We start from the raw sequence: 25185 nt of genomic DNA, 5'->3' as shown, positions 1-25185 counted from the left end.
AGTCTGACATTGTGTACTTCTGTGGTTGCAGATCGACAGCACAGACAGTGTGCAGCATCTTCTTTAAATGTTGTAAAATGGAAAGACAGTTAACCTGCCTGAGTAGATAGTATCCAAGGGATTTTGGTGACACTGTGATATTATTAGCTGATGGAAGGCAGAATAAACTAGATAAATTGAAATGGCTCAATAGTAATCTTCAACCTTGAAAGATGCTGAGGACCTGCTTGAGAAATTCTGATTGTACTCACAACTACCTCTGAAATAGTTGTGAGTTCTGCTCAGCTTTTATTGACATACAGTAATATTCATTCCCTGACAGAAATTGTATCAAGCATTGTGTACTAATGTATTTGAAGCAATCTGTAGAAGCACTTATACACAAATTGTATTATGTGCTCTTAAAACACTTTGCATTTTTAGGATAAAAGGTATTTTAATAAGACATGTAGTACTGCTTCAATGCTTTTATTTTTGGTAATCATCTGATTTTTTTTTCCATATCTATATGACTCAAGAGCCTTAATATAATTTCCAAAAAGAGAATACTTTATTTAGGAAGCAATTCAAGATGTAGAATCCTAATATTTCAGGCTTACTAAATGACAGAACAGAAATTATTTAAAAGTAGACAATCTTTCTGAAAATGTCATTCTTCAACTAAAGAGCCTGGTTTATCAAAGCATCTGATATTTATTAGTAAATACATCCACTTGCAGATGCAATTTAGGCTATCCCAATATCTTACCACTCAACATCTTAAACGTTAAGTAATATTAATCAAATCCTTAAAAAGTGATAAGGTGGAATTTTTGTCTTTCAATGGCCATGTAAGTATGTGCAGCTTCTAAGGGAAAGAGGGACTGCTTTAAAGACAGTTTAAGGGGTAGAAGTGTCTGCGTTTGACTAATGGCCTGACTGATATCTGTGTGTGCACTGTGAATGTTCATTATCTCTTCTGGGATAAGAGCAATCTTTCTGAAAAGGGTTTTTTGCTCCAGTCTTTGCCTTGCAGAATATGGTAAAATGAGTGTGCTCCATGTCCAAAATCCAGGCATCAGGGTAAACAAAATCCTGAGAATACCTGTATTCACCTTCTGACCAACTTGAGCACTGCTGTTAAGTTACAAATTAGGAGATTTCCAGTTTCTTGTGTATATATGGGGTTCCTTCTTCCATTTTAACACAATGTAGACTTGTGGGTTTATTTTCTGCCTTTTCTGTTTTAAAAGTAGACCTATGTCTGCCTTTTTACAGAAGGAACCATTGTTACTTCTGGTGTAAGACCAGAGTTTCAAAGTGCCAGTGTTTTCTTCCGAGAATTTTTCTCTGTCTTTCTACCTACCAAAGGCTGCCCTGTGCAATGTGATCCATAGCTCTGCTTCCCTCCGTTTTGAAGAGAACATATTAGGATGAATTTTGAATTATTTGTGTTCATGGGAACAAAACAGACTTAAACAAATTCCTGTGGTAAAGACTCTGAAAGGGACTGTAAAAACTGTCTGAGCAGATTGATATCACCTTGTTAAATGAGCAAGTTTAACATGGTTCATATTAGTTTGTCAAGCCACAGTGGCTGTGTTTACATGAAAAACTGATGTTCTCTTGCCTTGTGTCCACATGTGTATTTGGCTTACATAAAATCAGAGTGCACTCGGCCTCCTGGAGCATTTAGCAGGAGCACCAGACCAGACTTGTAGCATTCCACATCATTTGTGAACATAAGATAAAGCCAATTTCAAGATCTGAGCAAGAATGCCCTTTAATCATGCTGCATACACATGGAAATCAGTGTCAGAAGCCAGATGTATGAAAGAAAAACATTTTTCTCCTTTAACTTTCTCTCTCCCTCGGGCATTCTTATCGATGACCCAAATGCTCAACTTCATATCCAGAAGTTTTCCAGCATGTTGCTCTCATTTAATTTCTGAAAATTTTTTGCAAGTTTTCTTGCCCTCTCAGTATGTATTTCTTGTTCTTCATGTAAGCTAATTCAACGTGATGCTGATGAAGCAGAGGACAGGGTGTTTCATACAAAATGTTTCTCCAGATAGATGGGATTCACAGATGAGGATTACTGTATGGCCTAGGGGAATAAAAAAAAAAAAAACCTACATGAGAGAAGTTTACAACACAGCAGTGTTTTAGCACAGAGGCAAAAAATAAATGCTCTACAAAATGACTGTGTCACTGGAAGTGTTAGGCATTAAGCAATATAGAAAAAGATTAACAATAAGAGATAATTACTGTAATTTGGCAACTAGATTAGGGAACATAAATAAAATAAGGAACAATATGAGCAAGTGCAATCACAGAACATAAAGGGCTGCAAGTTATAGGAAATGACTGTTGTTCTTCAGAAAAAGACAAGAACAGTAGGCAGGGAAGGCAATAGAGTCATAAGGTTTTGAGACTCATTTTCTTGCTTTGTAATAGACACTGCTGGTTAGCTGAGCTTAGTACAAGTACTGGAAAATTACCTGCCATGTGAACAGTCACAATGTAGTAAACTGGATGTTACTGAATGCATGCTGTAAGAGTCATCAGAAATTACAGATAGATACAGCATATGTTTGTAGGTGTCACTGATACTGTCTTAGAGCAGTTATTAATTTATGTTATCCACTTTATTGATGGGTAATAAGAGATGATGTACATGGATTTGTGATAAATATTCTGTTCAACTGAATTGTTTGGGAGATCTTCATCACTAAAGCAGAGTGGATTCTAAAAGAGTATTTTAAATGCTGTGAAGCACTGTGTAACATGCCACCCAGGCTTCAGTGCAGTGAGGAATTTCCAGGGATCCTTACAATAAATAAATCCTGGATTCTTTTATTAATTTATTGGGTGCTGTTGTTTCACAGGAGCATACTGCCCACAGCATACCAGCAGTCCAGTATTCTCTTTCTTTTTCTTCTTTTTGCAAAAGTTTGTAATTCCTAACTCCTGTCTTCATGCTACACCATTTTTAGATCTTTTGACACAGCTCTTCCAAGTCATTACATTTCTCCTTTGAAGCAGAACAGCCAATGTCCAGTATTATTTTACTTGCTACTTAGAAGGCCCTTAATATATTCACAGTTTAGGTGGTTATAAATATATCAGCAGAACAGGTAATGCCAATAAAGGTACCTTTCTGAAGAACAAGAATTTGAAGAATAACAGGCTCAACTTTCCTCCTTCATGAGAAGGAGAAATGGGAAGAGTGCATTATTTTAAATAAATTCCTGGGTTTATGTTGGCATCTCAAACCAGTGCAGGGTGGAAAAGTTTAACAATTCACTTACAGTTGACTTTTTCTTCAAGCAAAATCTTGTTTTGTCATAGTTGCAATGAGTCTCCAGCCCCTTTCACAGTTGCTTTTCTTTCTGAGATACATGCAGAAGAAAACTGAAGGAGGTTAGGCTACATGGTCTTTCTCTTGTATGTTTTTGAACTTCTGTGGAAATGAAAACAAAACAGGACCATACAGTGCTCTCTTTATTTACTTATCTGCCCATGTTGCTTATCTTATCTACCTTTTCTGTTCAGTGATGTTTGCAGCTGCTCTATTTGTCTGGATTTCTTTCTTACAACTTTTCCTGGTGGCTTGAGAGTTTTACTTGCTTTTATTTCCTTATTGCATTGAAGTCTCTGTGAAAATCTTCTCTGACCTTTCTTCACTTCTCACTCAGGTTTCTCTTAATTTGTTGCCAACCTTTAAGAAATAAGCAAAATGCTTTGGAAATTATTTATCTACATTGTAACTGATAAAAGTTTAAGCCTCCTTTCTGCAATGTACATGCTTCCTACCCTTTCTTTCAATTCCTCTCTCTGCAGTGTAGCTTGAAATACTAGACTGTGAAAGTTCTTTGAAACAGGAACCATGCCCTTTTCTTTAAACTGTGAGGCATTTAGCAACTGGTTCAGGGCTTCTTATATCTGTTTCCTGTAAATATTCTTTAATTAATTATTATTTAGTAAAAATATTTACTATTTAATATTATTAATTTGAATTAATACTAGTAAGCAGTACCTTTTGAGATGGAAGGGGAAGAATACACTGAAGTTTTATTTTTGATATCATAAGAAGTGTCTCTAAATTCAGCTCTCCCATCATTTGTTATGGATTCTCATTATTATCTGCCCCAGTTGGCTGCGTATAGTACATTTGCAATACACATTGCTATTGGTGGGGTTTTTGCAGAAAAACTAAAGGGGGGCATCAGTTCAGTAAATTGCAACACAAAAGCAGCATTTGTCAGAAATTTTTAGCCTTAATGAGAAGGCCAAAACACTTTTTATAACCTGCAAAACTTTTCATATTTTCTTTTTGAATCCCTTAGTAGTGTATTATGAAAACCAATTCTATATGAATACTTTGAAACATTTTGAAATATATTGTTTTATACTTTTTACTTTTATGTTGTCAGAATGAATTAGTGACCATAATTTTTGTTCTATTTTATGGAATGATATTGTTGACATCAGTTAAGTTAACCTGTACAAGTTGAAATCTCATTGAGATGGTGGAGTGCTTCCTTTTCCAGCACTAGCAGCCCAGGTTTTCACTCACTCAACACACCATAGAAATCTGGCAGTCCCCCTTGTGCAGAATGTTTCTGAGTGTAAAGATCTATTAGGCAAAGGAAAAATCCTTTCTATCCTGATATATCAAATACAGAGAAAATACTAGTATTTTCAGACTTTTATGCTATCATACAGCAGTAAGAAAAACTTGATACTGCAGGAGTACCTGTTCTTTCTTCCTCTAGCTCTCAGTACTCAGTGAAGGCATGAAAGGAAACAAATTCTAATGTCATTATAGGGTTAACTATCTATTAATGTCTTGCTACTTGAGTTATTTTCTTTGAGAAGGAGTAGAATCCTGGGACAGAGCTCTTATCCCCACAGATCTCTCAGTGTTGAATCACTCTAGATATGGTTTGCATTGAAGTCTGATAGATTAAAATCTGCTAGAACCTAGAATCTGTACACCTAATGTAAGTCTCCTTGGTATAACCACTTTGTCTAGAATGGCTAATACATTATAGACAACTGCTTCTTTCTTACCATTTTACCTGCAGCAGATAGAGAAGTTGGACTAACCCAAACATACTAGCACTTACAGATTAATCAATCCCACATCTTTTGTACTAGTCTATGAATGTTATTAAACTTCCATATGCTTCAGTGTAAGCATCTGAACATTATAGGTGGGCAAGCAGAGAAGCAGAAGGATTGAAATAACATGCTAGAACATACAGAGTCAGCAGAAGAGCCAAAATAAAGCTCAGTAAGTCTGACTTGCAGTTTTCTGCACATCCTGTGAAACTAGAATACATTCTGGTTTTAGTATTTGCTTTTTACAGTGATTATTTCATATTTTTTTCCAGTCACTAGTCAGGACAAGCTCAGAGGTATTTACTTTGAACCACTAGTAGGTCAAGGAAAAAATGATGGTATCATCCTTTCAGCTCTGATGGCCAGATGCTGAGTCTGAGTTTGACCGGGATTTTCTTCAGATAAGTAGATTTGGCATAGTTTTCCCTCTAGGTCTATTTGTGATTTTTTTTCTTCTTCCAGTACATTCAATAATATAGATGCCTCAGATTATATCTCTTAGCTGAAAACATATGTTTCTGTTTTACCAGTATTGTAGTAGAAGTAATTCAAAGTAAATTTTTTTTTTTTTTAAATAGAATGGAAATTTTTGTGGATACCCTTCCTTTTGTGATAGATTTGAGTGGACAAGCAATATGTTAATTATGTTTGCTTTAAATGGACTGTTACAGGAAAGGAAAGAAAATGCTGTCTCAAACCTAGACTGTCCAATTTTTCAGTACAAATGTTCTGTTATTTTACTGCTAAGCTTTGTGTTGCTGATCGAAGCACTATCCCAAGGCTTCTGCCAAGCACCACGTTGTTTGTGTGATAGGAGGGATTTGGTTACAGTCAGGCAAGTCTGAAAAATGGTAAACTGACAGCAAATCTGGGATCATGGTTGCTAAGACAGCTTTTGTGGTCACGTGCTTTTATTTGATGTGGTTCCTTGTGTCTCTTGTGCCAAATGGTGTAATGTACTAAAGTGATGAAACTGCAAAAGAAAAAAAGTCAACTATTTACTTCAGCAACAAAGGACAAAGAGAACAGGGAAGGAGATCAAAGCCCTTAACATGCCTCTCAAAATAGGAAAAAAAGAGCAAAAAGAAGGGAATTTCTTTCCACATGCTTGAGGCTACTCTTGGATATAGCCATCATGAGTAATAAACCCTTTAAATGCTCATGTCTGCAGTGTGCTTCAGTTTCAAAATACAGCAGGTATTGCAGAGAGTTGGTAAAAGAAAGGGCTATCGTCTATAAAGTGTAAAGTCTACTTTCCATCACTGGTACATAGATTTGACAATGCTTTAACACTGGCCACACTGACAGAAAAGCTCATAATTAAACCCATATAAAAGGTCTTTCCACTCAGAGGCAATTGTTTACATTGTCAAAGTTAGATTAATCTATAACTCCATCATTCACAATCATTGAACTTGTCTTTTCCCTGTTTTCTGTGTGTTTTGCAGAAAGAATTGAGTTAAAAATGTTGAGTGCAGTCAATATTATGTACTGCTTTCTTTTCATATAAAGCTGTTAATGCTATATCACACTGTATTCAGGATAAGTATGATTATTACAGTTCTGAATCTCCTCACCTAAATACACATTTTTCTCCCTAAAAAAAAACCTCTTATCAAAAAAGGTACCTCATTTTAAGAGTATAGCTTTTCTGTTGATGTTCTTTTTTTTTGTGTGATGTTTGTTTCACAGAAAAGCTTATGCAATTTTTGAAAATGGGGAATGGGAACAGGTAAAGGGAGAGCAAAAAATATAAACTTTATTATATGTGCACAGGTCCTTAGTTGTAGTAGCATAACCTGTGTTAGCACTTAACTCTTTAAAATGTGATGTAGAGAGTGGTCTGAAATAATCCTCATTTTCCAGACTTAGCTGAAAAGTTTCTCAGCAGTCTAGAGAAACCTGTATTTTTTTTCTCTTTGGAGAGAGGGGGAAGCAAAATGAACTGCAGAGAAGAGGTGATGAGAATGAAGGAGTTCAGGGGAATTAGGCAGGCCTAAGAGCTGTAGGGAAGGGGGTAGGGATAGGAGTAAGAGCATCTGTCTACATGCCTGTAAGTGTTCCTTGCTAAAGCATTCAGTCTTCTGAGCTTGAAACTTGCAAGTACCCTTCTTCCCTAATGAAGTGATGGGTAAATAACTGCTTCTTTACCTTTAAATAATCAAGAACAAAAACAGTAACTTCTCTAAACTTGTGAATTAATGCTAAGCTATTTATTGAGGATGATTTCTTGAGAAAGACATTTTAATTAATTATATGTTATCAAAAAATGTGGTAGAATGTTGCATTTTGTATGTTGGTCTCAATAAATAGGTCCATTGAGAGACAGAGCAAGTAACTTGGAATGCACCAGTCAACAGCAGAAATGTAAACATACTCCAGCTATGCTTTCTGAACTTGTATTTCAGCATGCCACAGAACAAAACTTTTATTTGTAATGCAGGCTGACTGCTGCACTTGTTGAATTCAGTAGTGAGTTCCTCACAAAATGCAATTTAATTTCCAGACCATGGATCAGATCACATTGTGACTGACTCTGGACATCCAGGAGAACAGGACCTTACTGCAAGGAGCCTCTGCTCTGTCTTAAAATTAGATGTATGAGGTTGATTTGCAGAGCTGAGTAGGCTTAGAGTAAGAGAAAGCAAATAAAATTCTGAGGCCAGCAGGTCTTTGTTCCAGCATGTTTGTATAGCCTTATCTCTGAGACAGGTAGATCTGCTGTGTATTTAATCTTCATCTGGTACTAGGGGAAATGAAATAGCATCCCCTAAGACTGTTGCTTCATGAATTGTTAAAATTACAAAAAATACCAGACTGTTTGAATTCTAGCCTTTAAAAAGTAGCAGTTTATTGGAAAAAAACAGTGTAAAAATCAAACACAATTCAATTGATTGTACTGAAACTAGCCTTACTCTGGCAGCTGTAGGGGAGCAATTGTATGTGCTTCCTCATCATATCTCTTGATGCTTTTTGTTGAACATTTTTTGTTGATGTGATAAAATGAACGTGCTTTTTTTGGGTTGTTTTTTTTTTTCTTTTTAAGGGGTGTATAGCACTGATACTGAGAAGGAAAGCTTGATTGCAAACAGAAGTGTTTAAGATCTATGCTCCGAGGCCCAACTATCTGGAAAGCAGATTTGACATGCAGCAATCTTTAGGCTCGTGCTGGTGAAATACTTTGCCAAATCGAATGCCCTTCACTATAAAAGCACTTACAGCACTTTGTTTGGCACTTTTTATTTTCATTGGACTGTAAGGTACCTCAAAAAGCAGCCTTAGATATTGAGCTGCATGGTGACATTCCCTTGCCCAGTTGTCTCCATTTTGCACCCTTTACAGGTCCTTCTTTGGCATTGTGGAAGTCTCTTCTTTCTTCAGTTGCAGGTTTATTATAAGTCAAATGAATTTTTATGGCCTCTTGCCTGGTCTCAGGGTTGTGAGGTATGGCAAATATGTTCCTTTAACATGACAGACATTGTAGTACAGCACAGTCAAATCAAACTTCGAGCTTCTTCACCTGTTTAAAAATAAAAGGTAAGTATCAGTTTAATGAGGCATATGAATCTTAATTGCTAAATGTTTACAGACAGTTTTGAGATGGTCGTATGCAAGGTCCTGTGCAAATGCAGTATTTTATTAAAATATTTAATAAGCAGAATTTCTGACCTAATAGAGGGAACAGAGACGCCTGTCCACTCTTAATTTTCCCTACCCATAATTATTTCTACAGAATATAAATTACAGATGGTACAGCTTTATTCTGTTTTCAGAGGATAATTATACTAGAAATTCCAGCCTTCTTTCTGTGGAGGGACCTCTTTCTCAGAAACCACACCTTTTAGCAGTCTGTTTTTCATTTGAGGAGGGCAGGATTTCCATTTATGTCAACGCGTTTTTACAGGATGGCTACTTTCAAAAGATGGATAGAGGTAAAATGGGAAACCCTTACTCACAAATCGTAATAATTCCATCTGGAAGATGTATTGTAAGCTGATGATATAGGAGTGGAAACTTTTTTTGCATGTGTAGTGTGTTAGAGATGACTTCTAATTTCATAGCTGCTATTGTAACTGGGAGAGAAACCAGTAATTCCTGTTGTAGTCATCTGAGCATCTTCAGTGCTATGTCCATGCTGCTAGGGAACTTGGACAGTGCCAGTTGCTCTGTGTATGAGATTGGAGGCTTTTATGGATATATTTACATAATGTGTAAGGAGTTAAATAAACTGGAAGTCAGGGTCCTAAAGTAAGGTTCACAACCCACTTCTAACATACCAGAGGTCAAGTTTTCCATTCTCCAATGTTACAGATCAGTGGACCCGCTATACTGCAATTTTGTAAGAACATATTGTTTCAGAAATGTTCCAACTTTCTAATCATCTTAGTCATACTTCAGTGCTTTCAACCATCCACAAGTTGCAAAATTATATTCTTGTGTGAATAATTTTAGTAAGGGGGTAGTAGCAAGGAAACTGAATTCTGTTTAAAAAAATCCCATTCAAGTCTTACTTCTGCTAGAAAAGTTTGTTTGTTTTTTTGTGTTGCTGTGGTGTACTGAGGACTTTTTTTTTCTCATCATTGCATATGCAAAATCCAGACCTGCAGAACTGTTCCATGTGGTGAACAGTCTGCTAAACCCAGACTGTTTTGCCTGAGTAGCAGATTTCCATATACCTCATTATGAGTTTGGGATTTTTTTGATTTATGTAGGCTCTGTTCCTTCAAAGGGATGCATGACTGTAGACCTTTATACCTAGCAAAGTGGTTTCTTATCAAGTAGTGAGGAAAATAAGAGGCCAGATCCTGTAGGAGAGTAAAAGACTTGTTTTGCAGAGAAGAACTTTTCTTTCTATCCAGTGTAATTTGTCATGGAAACAGCATGTAAACAGGAGGCCACACAAAGTAAATTAGCTCTTGAGGCGTTTTTATGGTGTCCAAGTTGGTTCTGGATGGTTAGTGAATGATGTAATCCACAGTATGTAATGCAAATTTTGATTTGGTAAGGGACTATAAAGAAAAATTTAGGTCAGTACTGCTAGAAGGAAGTAGCATGGACTTTACTTAGTTGTTGCCTTATACAGTCTGATTTAAATAAGTGTTAGATCTTTCCACACCAAAGAAGCCATTATTCTGAGTAATAGCAGGTGTGCTTCAGTCTTCTGTCCTTTGATAGAGGCAAATGGTTAAGCTGCCTAAATACATCTCTGAAGTTACCTTATTTCTGTGATTTCCTACCATTCAGGTGTCCAGTATGTGCATGGACAGAATTAATATCTTTGTTTTTGTAATTTTCTACTGGGCATGAACAAAATCATAGACTCATAGACTATAATCATAAACCAATGTAGATTGGCAAGAAGGAGCTTATCTGGCCAAGCCACTCCTCAGAGCTTATAGCCTCTGTTTTTCAGCTGAGCTTTGAGCACCTCCAAGGACATAGCACCACTGAGTCCCACTTCAGAGAAGCCTCTGACTCCACCACCTCTATAATTTTCCACTAGATAATTGAAGTTATCAATATGCTTTCTGCTTCCCTTCTCAGTATCCCCCCTCTGCAGTGTTCTCTGAAGACCGAACAAATCCATTTCTTTCACCATCCTTCTTACATCATCATGTACCTGATAATCTTTCTGACCCACTCCCCCCTTGATTTAATAGGTTAACATCTGTGTTCTATTGGGAAATCCAAAACTGGAGTAGATGACATAACTGATATTTGCATCTGGCCATCTATCCTCCTCAGTCCCAATTATTTTGATTATTCTTAGCTGGTTTGAAGGTGGATTTTGGAATATCTGAGGACTTCAGGTCCTCTCCTCCCCCACTAACAAGATGTCTGAACTACAGTACTCCACATCTTACTGATGAAGGCTAAGAAGCAGAACTGTTCACAATGAAAAAGCTATTTCCTGAGAGAATGTTTTGTGTTAGTGATACTCTTGATTTAAGTGGTTAATTTACAGTGGGTCATGGTATAACCTGTTTTATAGATGGTATCGCTCAATACTTTTATTATCACCACAGCATAAAATACACTTCCTCTTGGCCATCTGACTTCAAGAATAGGGAAAGAGAACTGTGCAGAAATAATTTTCAAATCTCAGGGGCTGTACATGTAATGCATTCTTAAATTATTTTTCTAGTGCGCTTGGAGGATCATCTGCCCTTCACATCCCAGCCTTTCCTGGTGGAGGTTGTCTCATCGACTACGTACCCCAAGTATGCCAGCTCCTAACTAACAAGGTAAACTGCTGCAGACAATCAGCTTTCCTTTCCCTTATGCACTGTGCTGCATTTTCACAGACATCATTATTCTTCTGCCAGGTATGCAAAGCAAGGCATACTTAGGCTGAACTACACAGGGAATACCTTCTTGGTAAGAGCTGAGCACCTGAGCATGACATTGAATGGAATGACTCCTTTAGGTAAACAAGTGAGTTTGGGATTAGATCCCAGAGCAGTTTTTTTTCTTACTGTGATATGTTATGATTTAGGATAAAATGTTATTGTATTGTACAACACTGCATTGCAGTATACTGCTTTTTAGTAAATACAGATGTGTAATTTGCATATTGTTGTTCTAGTTGCAAGTTCTCATACCCCAGTCATTATTGTAGGTTTTGAGTACTTTCCATTATTTTTCTTCTCAGATGTTTCATCCAGATGAACTGAATCAGCAGTTTCTTGGGATGTTTATACAGCAATAGCTACTTAAGGTTGCTGAAAAGGTTGTGTTCCAGTTAGCTTACTGTTTAAACAAAAAAGAAGGATTATAGTATTTTGAAAGTTTCACCATTATTTAAGTATAATTTTCTAAAGAAGGCTTAGGGGTCAACATTTAGAAATTTACCTATTACAGACTTCCTATTTGTATATTATTTTTACCTTCAATTGTCTAAATGAAGAGAATAATTTTATCTTTTAGAAAAAGTTTCTTCAGAATCTATTTTCATAATTATATTGGAATCTATCATTAGAGTTGTTTTTGTTGTGGTTTTCTGTTAAAATTACTTTCTGTTTTTAAAATCTGCAAGTACACCGGGCTGTTTTTATCCTTTCTTAAACGAAGTCACTTAAGCAAACTTATCGTATGTTTTCCTCTTCCCAAAATAACATTTCAGATCCTACACAAAGCCTTCAAAATAATCTTAGTGTTTTATAAAATACAATGTTTGAGTTTATAAATAGTATTTAAGTTATACAAGGCAGCTCTCAGCAATGGTTGTATCAAGACTTTTTCAGTAATTTTAGGAAAGCATTTGCCAGCCAAGTAATGTTAGTATTGCCATAGCCAAGAAAATACTCTTCCTGTTCTTTTCAGTGAGGGAGAAAATGTTCCTAAATGCTAGTTTTTATTCTGGAAAGCAAAGGAATTTACATGGAGAATCACATATAGAACCATACCATAACTACTTTCAAGTCACCAGTTGTAAACCAGATGTCCTTGCAGCCTGGTGACACATGCATCGGTTTTGTTATGGGTCAAACCCTGCTCACACTGTTCTCTTAAGTGATGCCACCCAAATGAATGAGAAAACATACATGGTGTGAGGAGAATTTTGCCTTAAGTCTCCAAATTTAGAATTGTTGGATTTTCTCTGTGCCAGGATAGAAGTCTTTCAAAACCCAGAGTACCTCAGAAACTGTTGCTTGTAGTTGAGTAGGTGGCTCCCTGAGTCAGCATGAAACCAGTGAAAGAGCTTAATGTTCAGAAGATCTTGTTGGAGGTGCAGTCTTCAGAAAACACCCAAGATCAGTTGTGCAAGAAATTTAATTTTTTCTTCTCTTTTATAACCAGAATGTTATTTTGACACTTAGCTTAGTGTCAGTTCAGATAACTGATTTGCCTATCACAGATTTCTACTCTCAAACTTCAGTAAGGCAATGCTGAGCATTTCTTTCTTTCAGTCTTTGTCTTGTGCAGTTAAACAGCGCTTCAGTCTATTGTGAAAGACTTAAGTTTTACTCAGACATGATTGAAGAGATTTCTTTACAAGATATTCTGTGTGCAACGTCCAGAGTCTGTTTTAAAGGCATTTCAGGATTCTTTAGGGAAATCATGCTAAATGTAGGATTCAGAACTTCTACCATGTCAAACATAAATCTTCCTTAACAAGAAATATATGACAAACTGGGCTTTGGGTTTTTTAATCTTTATATAGCAAGGATTTGTTTTCTTTCTTTTTTAAGGTACAATATGTTATTCAGGGATACCATAAGCGAAGAGAGTACATTGCAGCTTTCCTGAGTCATTTTGGAACGTAAGTTTTCTTCTGATGCATATTTTTCTGTAGTGTGGGGGAAACTCATTTTCTGCATATGGTTTGTGGTTGTGTGGCTGCTGTCCACTGGATGAGATGAAATCTTGTCATTTTTCACAGAATTACGTGTACAGATTGTCTCTCTGTAACAACACTGGAAAGTACTTCAGCATTATTTCACTTCTGTGCCAATGGCCAATCTGATTTTTTCTAGAAAATAGGTGATTATGGGAAAGGGATAGTAGGGATTTTCCTTATGCAGAAGTATATTTGTTTCTGAATAAATTACTTAAGGGGTCTTTCACTAACAGGCGGTAACTGAGGTGGGAAAATGGGGAAAGCAGGTGTGATTCCAAGCCTTGCAAGAGCCAGAAGCTGCTGCTCAGTGTAAAGGTAGGGCTGGGAGACAGCTGTTCCCACCAACAACCAGTATTCTGTCTCTCAAGAGAAGAGGCCCTTGGGTCATGTTGCATTCCTGCAGATGAAAGGTGCATGGCCAGGAATGATAACACATTAGCTTCACAAATCAATTAATCAGGGCAGCCATGGCACTGTGAAGGGTTGGCACTTTGGTTTCCTGCCTAAATTGAGCCAGAGTCCAAGCCTTTAGCTAATTGAGATGAGGGGTTTGTGCTTCCAAGAGGTGATACCAGTGACATGGATATTCAGGAACCCTTCAAATCTCTCAAGTGAGGTTAGGAAAACAGCTTTCTTCTAGCATGCACCCAAATTTAATACAGTGATAAATAGATAACAATAACTTCAACTGGATGTATGAGTAGACAGCCAATGCAAGCTTAATCTTTATCAAGACATTTCCTTTTCTTCTGAGAAAACTGTATTATAAAAAGGGCCACGTGTGCCTATTACTATATCACATCTGCATTGTGGTTCATGAGTTCTGATACTGCTTCACACTTAGAGAATACCAGCTTCTGATGGTTGAAACTTTTAATCAAACAAGTATTCTATATGGAATTTTTCATTATTATCTCATGTTTTGTATTTTTTATATATACTCTTCCAAATTTTCAAATTTAAACTCTTTGCAGCCTTCTTATTTTCAGTTTTATCCCCTCACTCACTACAAAAATGAAGAAGAATCTTAATTTGGGTACAGAGAATTTGTGTCTCTGCAGTTTTAACAATTTAGGACTGTAGATGTGGTACCAGGTCTTCTTTCATTCAAAAGTATATTTTAAACTGAAAATGTCTTTCCTTTGGGTAAAAAACTCCAATACCACAGGATAATTAAGACAATTGCTAAGGTTAAAAGTTTAATCTAATTTAAAATTAGTTAGAAAATTGTAGCTGCTTATAAAAAAAGCAAATCCTGGAAGATTCTGAGCAAACAAACGAAAATAACAATCCCTGTATTACAAAATTTACATATTCATCATCCAGTATTTGAAGGCAAAAACTGCATTCATTTTTTTTGTTGTGTTTTTGTTGATAGTGGTGTGGTGGAATATGATGCAGAAGGATTCACAAAGCTTACTCTGTTGCTGATGTGGAAAGATTTTTGCTTCCTTGTTCACAGTGAGTAACACTTTGCCTCAGGCATAAATGTCTGTCCTCTGAAGATGCAAGTTCAAAAGGGAAAATGTACAATTACAGGAAACAATTTAAAAGTTTTAGCTATTTTTATCCAGTGCTTAATCTATTTTTGATGTGACTTAGAAAACACAAAATCTCAATTGTATCTAGAGAAGAGGAGGGGATGCACACCAATAGTGAAATGTTGGTTTACAGAATGCCAAAAAGGTCTTGGGAAGGTTTTCTGGTAATTTGACACAAGACTGAGTTCACCGTTGTAACTTAGCTTTTCAGAAGTGTTAGTGATGAGGACTCAACCCAGGAATACCTAAAATCATCTGTAACTGTCAGGAATTAATGCATTGATAACAACTGTAAAGACACTTTATGTAGAGAAAATAGATCACATAAGAAATAACAACATATTGTCATTAGGATCCAAAACTTATTCCTAGACTGAAACTGTGTAGGCAAAACTGTCCTAACAACATAGGTTTGCTGTTATTTAAAATTTTTTAATAAAGATTTTATTACTAACAAAATACATTCTTAATTTAAATATATAGGAATTACTCCATGTGGAAATTAGTAAATGTGGCTTTGATATGTAAATGTGCCTTTTACATATTACCTTAAGTTTCAATTTCTGTTTTTCCTTGTGGTAAGGTGAAATTCACAGATATCAAAGATACTTTGATCTGGGGAAATTCAGTCATGTAACTGTTTAGATTTGATTGTTACACCTCTTATTTATGTTTCACATTATTACACTGCAATGTGGGCAGCTGCAACATTGGTATTTGATAGCATTCTAGCACTGAAGTCTTTGTTATTACATAATTTTTTTTATTGTGGGCCAGCTTTTCATGTGGAAGACTCATGCTGTCTTGATGACATCGTAGAAATTTGTCCCAGAATTCTTAATGCAGGAAGTCAGGATTGCTGCTATTCAGAGAAGTCTTTCACCCTGTGTTGTATTGCAGATCATAAAAAATGGTCTCACTAATCCTTTTGCTTCTATGCCTTAAGATTACCTTACCACACACTAATGATCTTAGGAACCATTAGTGATCTTAGAAAACTCAAACCTGAAATTAAAACTCTTCCATCATGTTATTATCATTTATGTTGGGGAAAGAAATAGAATTGAAGTGGTATCTTTGGGAAAATTATCCTCTTTAAATTTTTGCTTACATTTCACTAAAATGGAGAACTGGTCACTGGACAGTTGTATTCTATGAGATTACACTATTTTATGTACAGCCTTCCTGAAGATTTCCCACCTTTCGTACTCCCCAGCATATTTGGGTTAATTTAATCAATGTTAAAATTCCCGTGAATTTGATTTGTGCTGTGAGATAATATACCTTAATACATGTTGAATCACTTAGATTTCAGGGGAATCAAAATTCAAATTTCTGCTAAATAACAGAGCAAGTTTTAACTGTGTAATATTCATGGTATTCAATTAAACTGGCATGAAAGCTACAATTATAACTGAATAGTTTATCACTATGTATTAACCCTGTGGCCTTAGAACTCATACAGTGGCTTAGCTGTGGAAGCCATTGCATCACTCACTTGCTGAACAATTCAGTGCAAAAGCATTTCTGGTCCATGCACTGAAGGATATTGCAATGAAAGGACCGAAACCTGCACTTCATTTCCTGAGTGAAGTAATGTAGGCTTTCATCTCCTAACCACGGGCATAACTATGTATATTATGGTTGAATATTTAGCAAGCATCTAATAAAATGTCTGGGAGAGATAGCAATAAGTTGAAAACTCTTCTACTTTATGTATTTACTATAGTGTGTAGATAAAGTATTCAGAGGAGAGTAAATAGGTCAGTATACAGAAAGCACTGTGGTGTATCAAATGAAAGGCACCATAGTACATTTTATTGGTATCTAAATTTTGCTTAAAAATTTTAGGTTTGAGATTGTGATTTAGGTGACATTTATAAACACTAACATGAGTCATATTTCCTTTAGAAGATGGATTCAGAGGTTTCCAAAACAACTTTGGCATTGTTTTGCAACTGTTTGCATGGAGAGTTACAAACTTATTTGGACACTAGGAAGCAAAAAACATTAGAAGTAAGTTGAAATTATTCAGAATAGTTTTATTGAATAAAGTGGGTTAAAGAGGAGAGAAACAGAAAAATAGTTCTGAATTGCTGAAGCCAGATAACCTTAGAACAACTTCATATGCTAAAAAAGAAAGACTATGCTGTAGTTACAGAATGAAGACGAGATTCTACACATTCTACCTTAAAACACTGAGGAGCTACCTAGTTGCAGACTAATCATTAGATTAATGAAGCTTCTGGAGTTATTACATTAGATCAAAGACAAGTCAAAGGAACTGTTTCTTTAGTGGTTTAATTTTAAGAATTAATCAAGTGCTTTCAAATATAAGACAGAAGAAATAAACATTCAGAGAAGTTCATGCATCCACATGGGAAAGGAAACTGTTAATCAGGCTTACTGCTTTTGATACTGTTTATGAGTAAGTCCCAGTATGAAGCTTTGTAAGTAAACTTCAATAGACTGCTCACTTTCAATAGACTTCTCTTCTTGTTTATAAATCAGCTATGATTAGTTTTTGGAGACAGATATTTCCTTGTATTCTTGTTCTTGTATACAGCTTATGTATTTATACCATATATAAATTATAGTGTCATTTAGGTTGGAGAAGACCTTTAAGATTGAGTCCAGCCACTGATGAAATATCAATATTAGATAAAAACACATGTTACATTATCTGTGCATAATTAAGAATTAAATAGCATTATTGTTATAAACACAAGAGTGTAACTCTGAAGTAATCTGTATTTGGGCTTTTCAAAGATTAATTTTTATCTTGCAAGATCTTTAGGTTATCAGCACTGAAGAGATGGACAGAAGCTGGACCAGTATGCAGTAGCAAATGAAACACTGCTTGTGTTAGTGGTTGTTTAAGATGTCTTAAAAGGACAAACATTGAACTAAAAAGGGTTTTTTTTTCACTGAACAATATTTTAGGAGGTGAAGAATGTTGAAGGCTGCCAGCATTTCTATTTCCAGTTTATTTGGGATGTCAGTCAAGGCAAAGTTGGTTGGGAACATTTGCTGAAAATGACCTTGGCTGACCGTAAGGGATTTCAGTTTCTGTGTGGATAATGCCACTGACCCAGGAGCTCCAAATTGTTGGTCATGTAAAAACTTGAGTTTAATTGATGATCAATCTTGCTATGGTAATGCCAGCTTAAGCAGCTTTTTGTCCACCTTTTAACTTGTCTGTGTAGTTATGTTGTTGTTTCTGGTTGATAATAGGTCAGAAACAGACAGCATCCCAGCAAGAAGAAAGTTTTGAAATGGAGGAGAGAAGCAAGCAAAGCACCTAAAGCATTAGTTGGCTTAGAGACTATACCTATGAGTGTCAGGCTTTGGGTGGATACTGGCTTCTGGATTCAGGATTTTTTGGTGGACATTACCAAGACCAGCTTCTGATGCATTCTTGTGTGAATATTGTTGTCTGCACATGTTTGTCAGTCTTTTCAAGAAAAGTTATGGGGAAAAAAAACCTTGTCTGCCTGAGCCATGTCCTAAAAAAAGTAGGACAAGTATTGAGTGGAATATTTATGTTAGATTGTTTCTGTGAGCTTTTAGCTAATTAGGTGTTTTAACTTTCTTATAAGTGCTGTTATTTTATTCTTCTCATTGTTCCTTAAATGAAAATGGGAATTTATGACTCTGAAAACTAAAGAAGGTAAAAAGAGAACATGACTATGTGAATAACAAGGTGGTATCTGATCCTGTCAGGAAAGCAGGATACTTCAGCAGAAATGCCAAATGTAACAAAATAAATGTTTCAGGAGTCTAGAATGAGAAGTTTAATGCTGATCAAAACAATCTGTAAATATTGTATAAGAGTGTAATTTCTTTCTTAAATGAGAAGCTGTAGATTAACAAAGTGCCAGTGATGTAAAAGGGGCTAGGGAAAATAAAATTTGGATCTTATGCTTGGGAATAAGTGTCTTTCTTTTTGGCCGTCTTTTCCTCTGACTCAGTACTTTTAGTTGGTTCCATGTATTTCTTTGAATCTTGTCTTGAGAGTTTCTGAAAAAAACAGAAAGCATGTTCTGCCTACAGCAAAATATACCCTGAACTGACCAGGTTTCTTCAAAACTTTGTGCATTGTTTCAGTCACTCAGGGCAGAGCATTCTCTGGGCCAGCTCCTGGGTAGTGAAGTGTGTCTTGCTTACTGAAGCCAGTGAAAACTGCAGATACACTGCAGTGCTGTGGACAGGCAGTGTGATGGAAAAATAGCCTGAGTCACAGGCACACAGTTCTGCACTAAACTAGGCATGGGCTTAGGCAGGGGCTAATCACAGGACTGAATTGTAGCATTTGGAAAATTAATGAGTCTTTTGCTGATCGTTTTTCTCCATGGTGTATTTTTCTCCTTTTTTTTTTTTCTAAGGGATACTGCCAAGTAGATTTCGTTTGAATTTTTTATTGAAAGCTAGTAATATTATTTTTGACATTAAGAGTGCTTTAAACACTGTTCCTTTGATTCCACCTTAGCTATTTACTTCTATGGGAGCCAAATGAGACTTTTTTTTAATATAGGTATTCATAATGGATGCAAGTGAATCTGAAAAGTGGTTTTCTTTTCCTCTTTTTCTGTTTCTCTAGGTTCATTTTGTTTTCATGTCACTCAAGATAAGCTAGTTATAGGTTCCTATTTGTAATTGCAGAAAAGGGGAGAATGGACAGCAAAAAGCTCATAAAACTTGGTATGGACAGCAACAAACAGGAAGCAATAGCTGTGATACTAATTAGGCTTTATAAGAATCTTATAGATGGCCTGATGTGGGTGGACTGGCAAGGTATTTTAAAATGTCATTTTGCTGTGGATATTGCTTTTTTAATTTCTGAGAAACACTTGTGTTTGCCACACTTTTAAAATGGTAGTGTATTGCTGCAGACATTAATTGACGTTCTTCCAGCAACTACAAGCACTTTAACAAATGGGCTGAAAGGTTTTGTAATAACGACTTAAAAAATTGCACTTTTCAGAAAAGTGAACTGTTGATTTTTTTATATTTTATATTTATATATCTCTAGAGTATGACTACTATGTGCCCAAGTATATGACAGATAACTACAATTCTCAGAAAAGATACCTTACATAGAAAAAGGTTATAATCCTATTTTATCCACTCAGTTTTTGAAAAGAAATAATTAGTTACAAAAAGTAATTGACAGGGACAGGACTTGAGTACAAGTTGTGGTACTTATTCTTTTTAGTCCACATCTGGTTTGTGTCTACAGGCTTTGGTAACTCACAGATATTTTTCTCTAAGATGAGAAGTGCTTTAAAGGTGTGAAATAAACCAAGTTCAAAATTGCTCATAACAGCAAGTAGAAAACAAATATCTTTTTTTCAGTCCAGAAAGGAGTTGATGAGCAGGGGTTTCATGGATGAGTCCTGGATTCAATACCAGGAAATGCTTTCAGAAAAGAAACAAGATGATACACAGCACCACAGGATTATTAGAGATATAAAATTTCTAGAAATAAGAGCTGCATCAAGATAAGAAACATTTTCTGAATCATTCTTCCCTGTCTTTCCTCCTTCTATGCAATGACAATCACTTTGTCACCAAAATGATTTTTTAATAAAAATCCATATGTGACATAGCAAAGCACACAGAAGCAAGTGCTGAATACCTTTTATGAAATCGATAAATATAATTCATTTTGGAATTATAAGGAATACACCTTAATTTAGAGATGGAACTGGTCACAAAGATGCATAAATGTCAAAAAGGGGGAAGGAGGGAGTGAAGCTGCTTTTCTGTCTCCTTTGTCAGCAGTCCCCTTGCCCCATTCAGCAGCAGTCCTGTCTTTTCCTGAGTTATCCTTTTGCTGTTCCTGTAGCAGCCCTTGTTGTCCTTAACTCACATTGCCAGATTCAATTCTAGGTCAGCTTTGACGTTCCCAGTCCTGTCTCTGCATGCTCAGGGAGTGTCCACATCTCCTGTGATTCCTTGTTATGCTTTGTTTTATCAGTTCCTTGCTCATCCATGTGGTCCTCCTGCTGCTTGCGTTTGCCTTTCTGCTCGATAGGATAGACTGTTCTTGAGTTTAATGGAGGTCATCATGGACCCATCTTCTCACCAGGACCATTATCCCATAGGAGTCTTCCATGGGAGGAGCAAGACCCCTGAACAGCCTGAGCTCTGCTCCCTGAAGCTTAGGGATGTGATCCTGATGTGTGTCTTACATCATCCTCGAATGGTGATTCACAAAGTGCACCAAAAATGGCTGGTGGTGTAGAAAACGTGTCATAAAAGAATATGTTCCACAAAATAGTTCTTTAGGTCATTAAAAAGCAATAGAAGGATAAGCTTTTAGTATTGTGTAAGGTGGCTTGAAGAGTAAAAGTGGTAATTGTGATGTTCCGGAGTGGGAAGATGCAAAGGGCCTGTACTGCAGTTAAAAATACCTGGAGTGGCTTAGTTGGCTGTGTGGGCCAGATGGGATTGCACTGGGCTGGGTTTTGAAAGCTGCAAGCCTGCAAGTTGCAAACAGGATAGCAGGTGTGGCAGCAGAGGGTCCTCTTGACCTGCAGGATAATTTCACACTGGCCACAGATGAGAATGAAGTAAAATAGGTATGTTTTTTTCAAATCCCAGGAAGCATTTAAAACAGAAAAAAACTACTTATTTATAAGCCTCATAATCTTAATAAAATGTTGGTGAGAGAAGACAATGGTTTTGCACATCTGCTTTTCAGGTATAAACATAGTTTAGAAGTCTTCCTGTCCAGTTGAAAGGTAACATAAAACTTCTCAGCATCTATCAGTGTATCTCTGCTCAGAAAGCAGAAGAGTATTTTTTGCAGTGATCACCAGCCTGTGCCAAGAAAGGGCATGGCTTGCTTTTTACACCCATAACAACTGCAACTGTATTTAAGTTTCAAGCTTCAAACAATTCAGACAGAGAAGAGACAGCTTTTAGTCACATCAATCTCATCAGCAATTTGAGAAGTTACTATAGAAACTGTAACAGCAGAAACAATAAAAGGAAATAAAAACGGAAGGAGGAGAGAATTAAGATCTTTGAGAATTTGAAGTAAAAATAAAAACAAAATACAAGTAAGTAGCTGAAACTGGTAATAAGAAACCTTTTTCTTAATTCATATAAATATGATTACAGAAATTTGAGCGGGAAAATACCTGCTAAGGCCATTATGCCATTTCTTTGGGGTCAATATAGGATTGTGAGCTATTCCACAGGATATTTTTAGGAGGTAGTCCAGTCTTGTTGTCCGATAAGAGAAGTCCAATAAGAGTATGACATAGATGTGGTGGGCAATGACACTCAAAAGCAAGAAGATCTTATAAAGCTGTTTTTAGATTAAGTTATAGCTCTATAGCATAGTCTTGGACCACATAGCTGGAAACTGCTTGAAGAATATCTTGATTTGATCTGTTACTTAGTTCCTCTGTAAAACTAAACCAATAGTTAGATACGCTGTCTATAGCACATGACTATAACTTCAGTCACTCAAAATATTTTTATCACTTTTTTTTTAAATGCTGGTTTGTATGAAGGATGGAGTACTTAAAAAAAGTTACAGGTTCCAATAAAGAGATGGGATATTTTTACAACCATGTAATATGCCTATGTTGAAAGAAAACCAAAACAATTGTAATAATAAATTTAGTTGCCACTGGTGCCTAGATTGTATTATAGTTTCCACTACCAGTGGAAGGAGATCCACAAGGTGGATACAGAAATGTCATGCAGCTGTCCTGAAATAAAAATGAGTTGCATTATATTTAAAGAAACCCAAACAGACAAAACCAACTAACAAACCAAAACATGGAAAGCTAATTAAACAAATCTACTCTGTAATGTGTCAGAATAGTTTCATCCATCACAATTCATTGTTTCCATTTTGCCTATAGTGGTTTGTCTTTTATTGTTTAGTATTGTATAGTAGTAGTAGATGTTGCTCCTATTTTTTTCTGAGTATTTACTTGTATTTCTATAGCATTTATTTGACAGTATTTTGTACATAAATCATCTTCCTCATTTACTGTACAAGTGTTGACTTTGCCAATGGGGTGGATATTTCCCGTAGCAAGGGCAGACCTAATTATTTCAAAACCAGCTGTGATTACCAACACACCCAGAATGCTATAAGTGTCTCAGCTAAAATTCCATAAACAGCTTTTCCTTTCAGATTTGAAATTTTGAAATGCTGATTTCAAAATAACATCTTTCTGCAAAAAAACTGTTTTTCTCCAGAAGGGATGTCAGCCCTAATATTACTTAACAAATTCATATTCCTGTGACTGCACTCTGTTAACATAAAGTCCTACACTAATGCCATTGATATGTTCTTTGTCATCCTTGCTTTCTCATTCCTGCAAGAATAAATCATCACACACCAAAGCAGGATAGCTGTGGCATTCAGTAATTTTTGTGTATTTTAAGCCAAGTTTCCCCTTTCATTTTTTGCCAGTAGAATGTAGGCCAAAGGCCTTCAGCACACATCAGTCCAGGAAATATTCACTAAGCAAAGTAGCCTGAAATCCTGCCCTGTGTAGCTTTGTGCTAGACACTGTAGCCCCCGAAATGTTTGTGGCTAAATCTATTCAGGTTTCTCCGTAGGAACCATGATCAATATGAACCCTGAAAGGCCTTCAGCACTGGAATTTTTATGTAAAAAATGAAGATAATTCTTTTTCCTTAAAATTAAGTAAAGATTTTTCACCCATTCTACAGGCTGTCTGAATCATCTGTCTCACAGAAGTCATGTCAAAAAAATATAGTATCAATTTTCTTTTTAAATAGGGCTAGTGAGATGTCTAAGTGATATGGTATATGTACTGCCATGGAGTTGCACTGTAAATTCACATGGGTCTCATCCACATCATCACAGGAAAACTGCAGAGCTCTGAGTTCAAGGAGCTTTTCAGTTTGAGGCCATACATTCAAATCCACTGTTTTTCCCGGCAGTGTGAGCTCAACTGCAAGTAAGGCAGAGAGAATGTGAAATTCAGTGAACCAAAAAAAGAACAGGCAGAAAGATGATGAATATGTACTAATAAGAGACAGAAATGCAGTTCTGGAGCCTGGAATATGTGTTTCCTGTTTCCATTACTTACTTCATCAGAAGTACTTGAGTGCAGAGGCAGTCTCTCGCCAAAGCTGGATGATAAGTAAGGAGTGAGTCAGGGAATTTTTGGGAAGAGAACGGCTAGTATCAGGCTAAGATTCTTCAGTGCTCTCTGGAGATTTGAGTTTTCCATATACTTCTTGGTTTTCTGGTGAAATAATTTAAACAAAACTTCTCACATGTCCAGTAATCATGGATTCTGAAGTATATGCTATGGCAGTCAGCAGTGGAAGGACTTGTGTTTGACTATATAAAGTATTTTCTACTAGTAAGTCTCAGAAGATTTGCATCCCACAGGCTAGTATTTAGTATCAGCAGGCAAGTTGACTTACTCCTTTATTCCTGATCTGGAATCCCTAAAGAACCTCTCAATTCATGAATGTGCTGCAAAACCATTTTTTAAATATTTTATGTAGCTAATGTCATTCTTACTATTATCAGAATCATCACATTGAAAAGATCATGCAGAAATGAACACATTTAACTGGAGCAAGACTTCAGTGTTGTGCAGTAAATAAATGCAGAGGGAGAGGGTCTGTCAGATGGGAGAAGCCACAACAGTGTCTCCTTTGGCCAGCTCTGTGCAGCCTGGGACCATTTGGAACTGGAAACAGCACTGTGTTATCTTCTGTTTGAAGGCAGATCCATAAAGCAAGTATGGATTGAACTAAGGTTGTACAGACCATAAAATCTTGTCAAAGTAGAAGTCTCAACAATAAAATATCCAGATCACTCAGTGTTCATGAGTGCATAACAAATTTCAGGTGCAATAAACTGCTGCAGAATCAAGCATCCCAAAGGTTAGCAAGATAACCAGTATGGCAGCATCCAAGGATTAAAATTATTAATTCAGTGAGTAAATGTTGGCTTTTGTGAAAACAATTAACTGAATTTATCCAGTGCCTTATGAAGGATAAATAAACCTTTTTCCTAGAACAGGGGAACAGTATATGGAAAAATTTTTAAATGTTATCATCTAAGTGCTTTGAAATATATTAATGGTCACCATGCATTTCAAGCATGGGTTTGTTTTCCCATCTCTTTTCCTCAGTGCTTAAAGGTGGAAAGAAGGGCACTGCGGTAAATCTGCCCTTTTC

General features: G+C 36.3%; 1 protein-coding gene across 4 annotated transcripts in view; it reads left to right on the top strand.

The window, feature by feature from the left end:
• Positions 1-25185, top strand: part of BABAM2 (BRISC and BRCA1 A complex member 2) — a 159432-nt gene that overhangs the window by 110503 nt on the left and 23744 nt on the right. For all 4 annotated transcript variants that reach the window (XR_014954520.1, XM_021552247.3, XM_085577208.1 and 1 more), the window contains 3 exons: positions 11252-11351; positions 13299-13369; positions 14826-14908. Coding sequence is in view for 3 of the 4 variants with exons in the window: in XM_021552247.3 (XP_021407922.1) it covers positions 11252-11351; positions 13299-13369; positions 14826-14908 (254 nt within the window). In the remaining variant the exon portion in view is untranslated. The remainder of the gene's footprint in view (positions 1-11251; positions 11352-13298; positions 13370-14825; positions 14909-25185) is intronic.

Source organism: Lonchura striata, chromosome 3 (genome assembly GCF_050655825.1).
Source record: "Lonchura striata isolate lonStrDom1 chromosome 3, ASM5065582v1, whole genome shotgun sequence".
Lineage (NCBI taxonomy): Eukaryota > Metazoa > Chordata > Aves > Passeriformes > Estrildidae > Lonchura > Lonchura striata.
The sequence above is the reverse complement of the archived record's forward strand: the minus strand, read 5'-3'. Positions and strand labels throughout refer to the sequence as shown.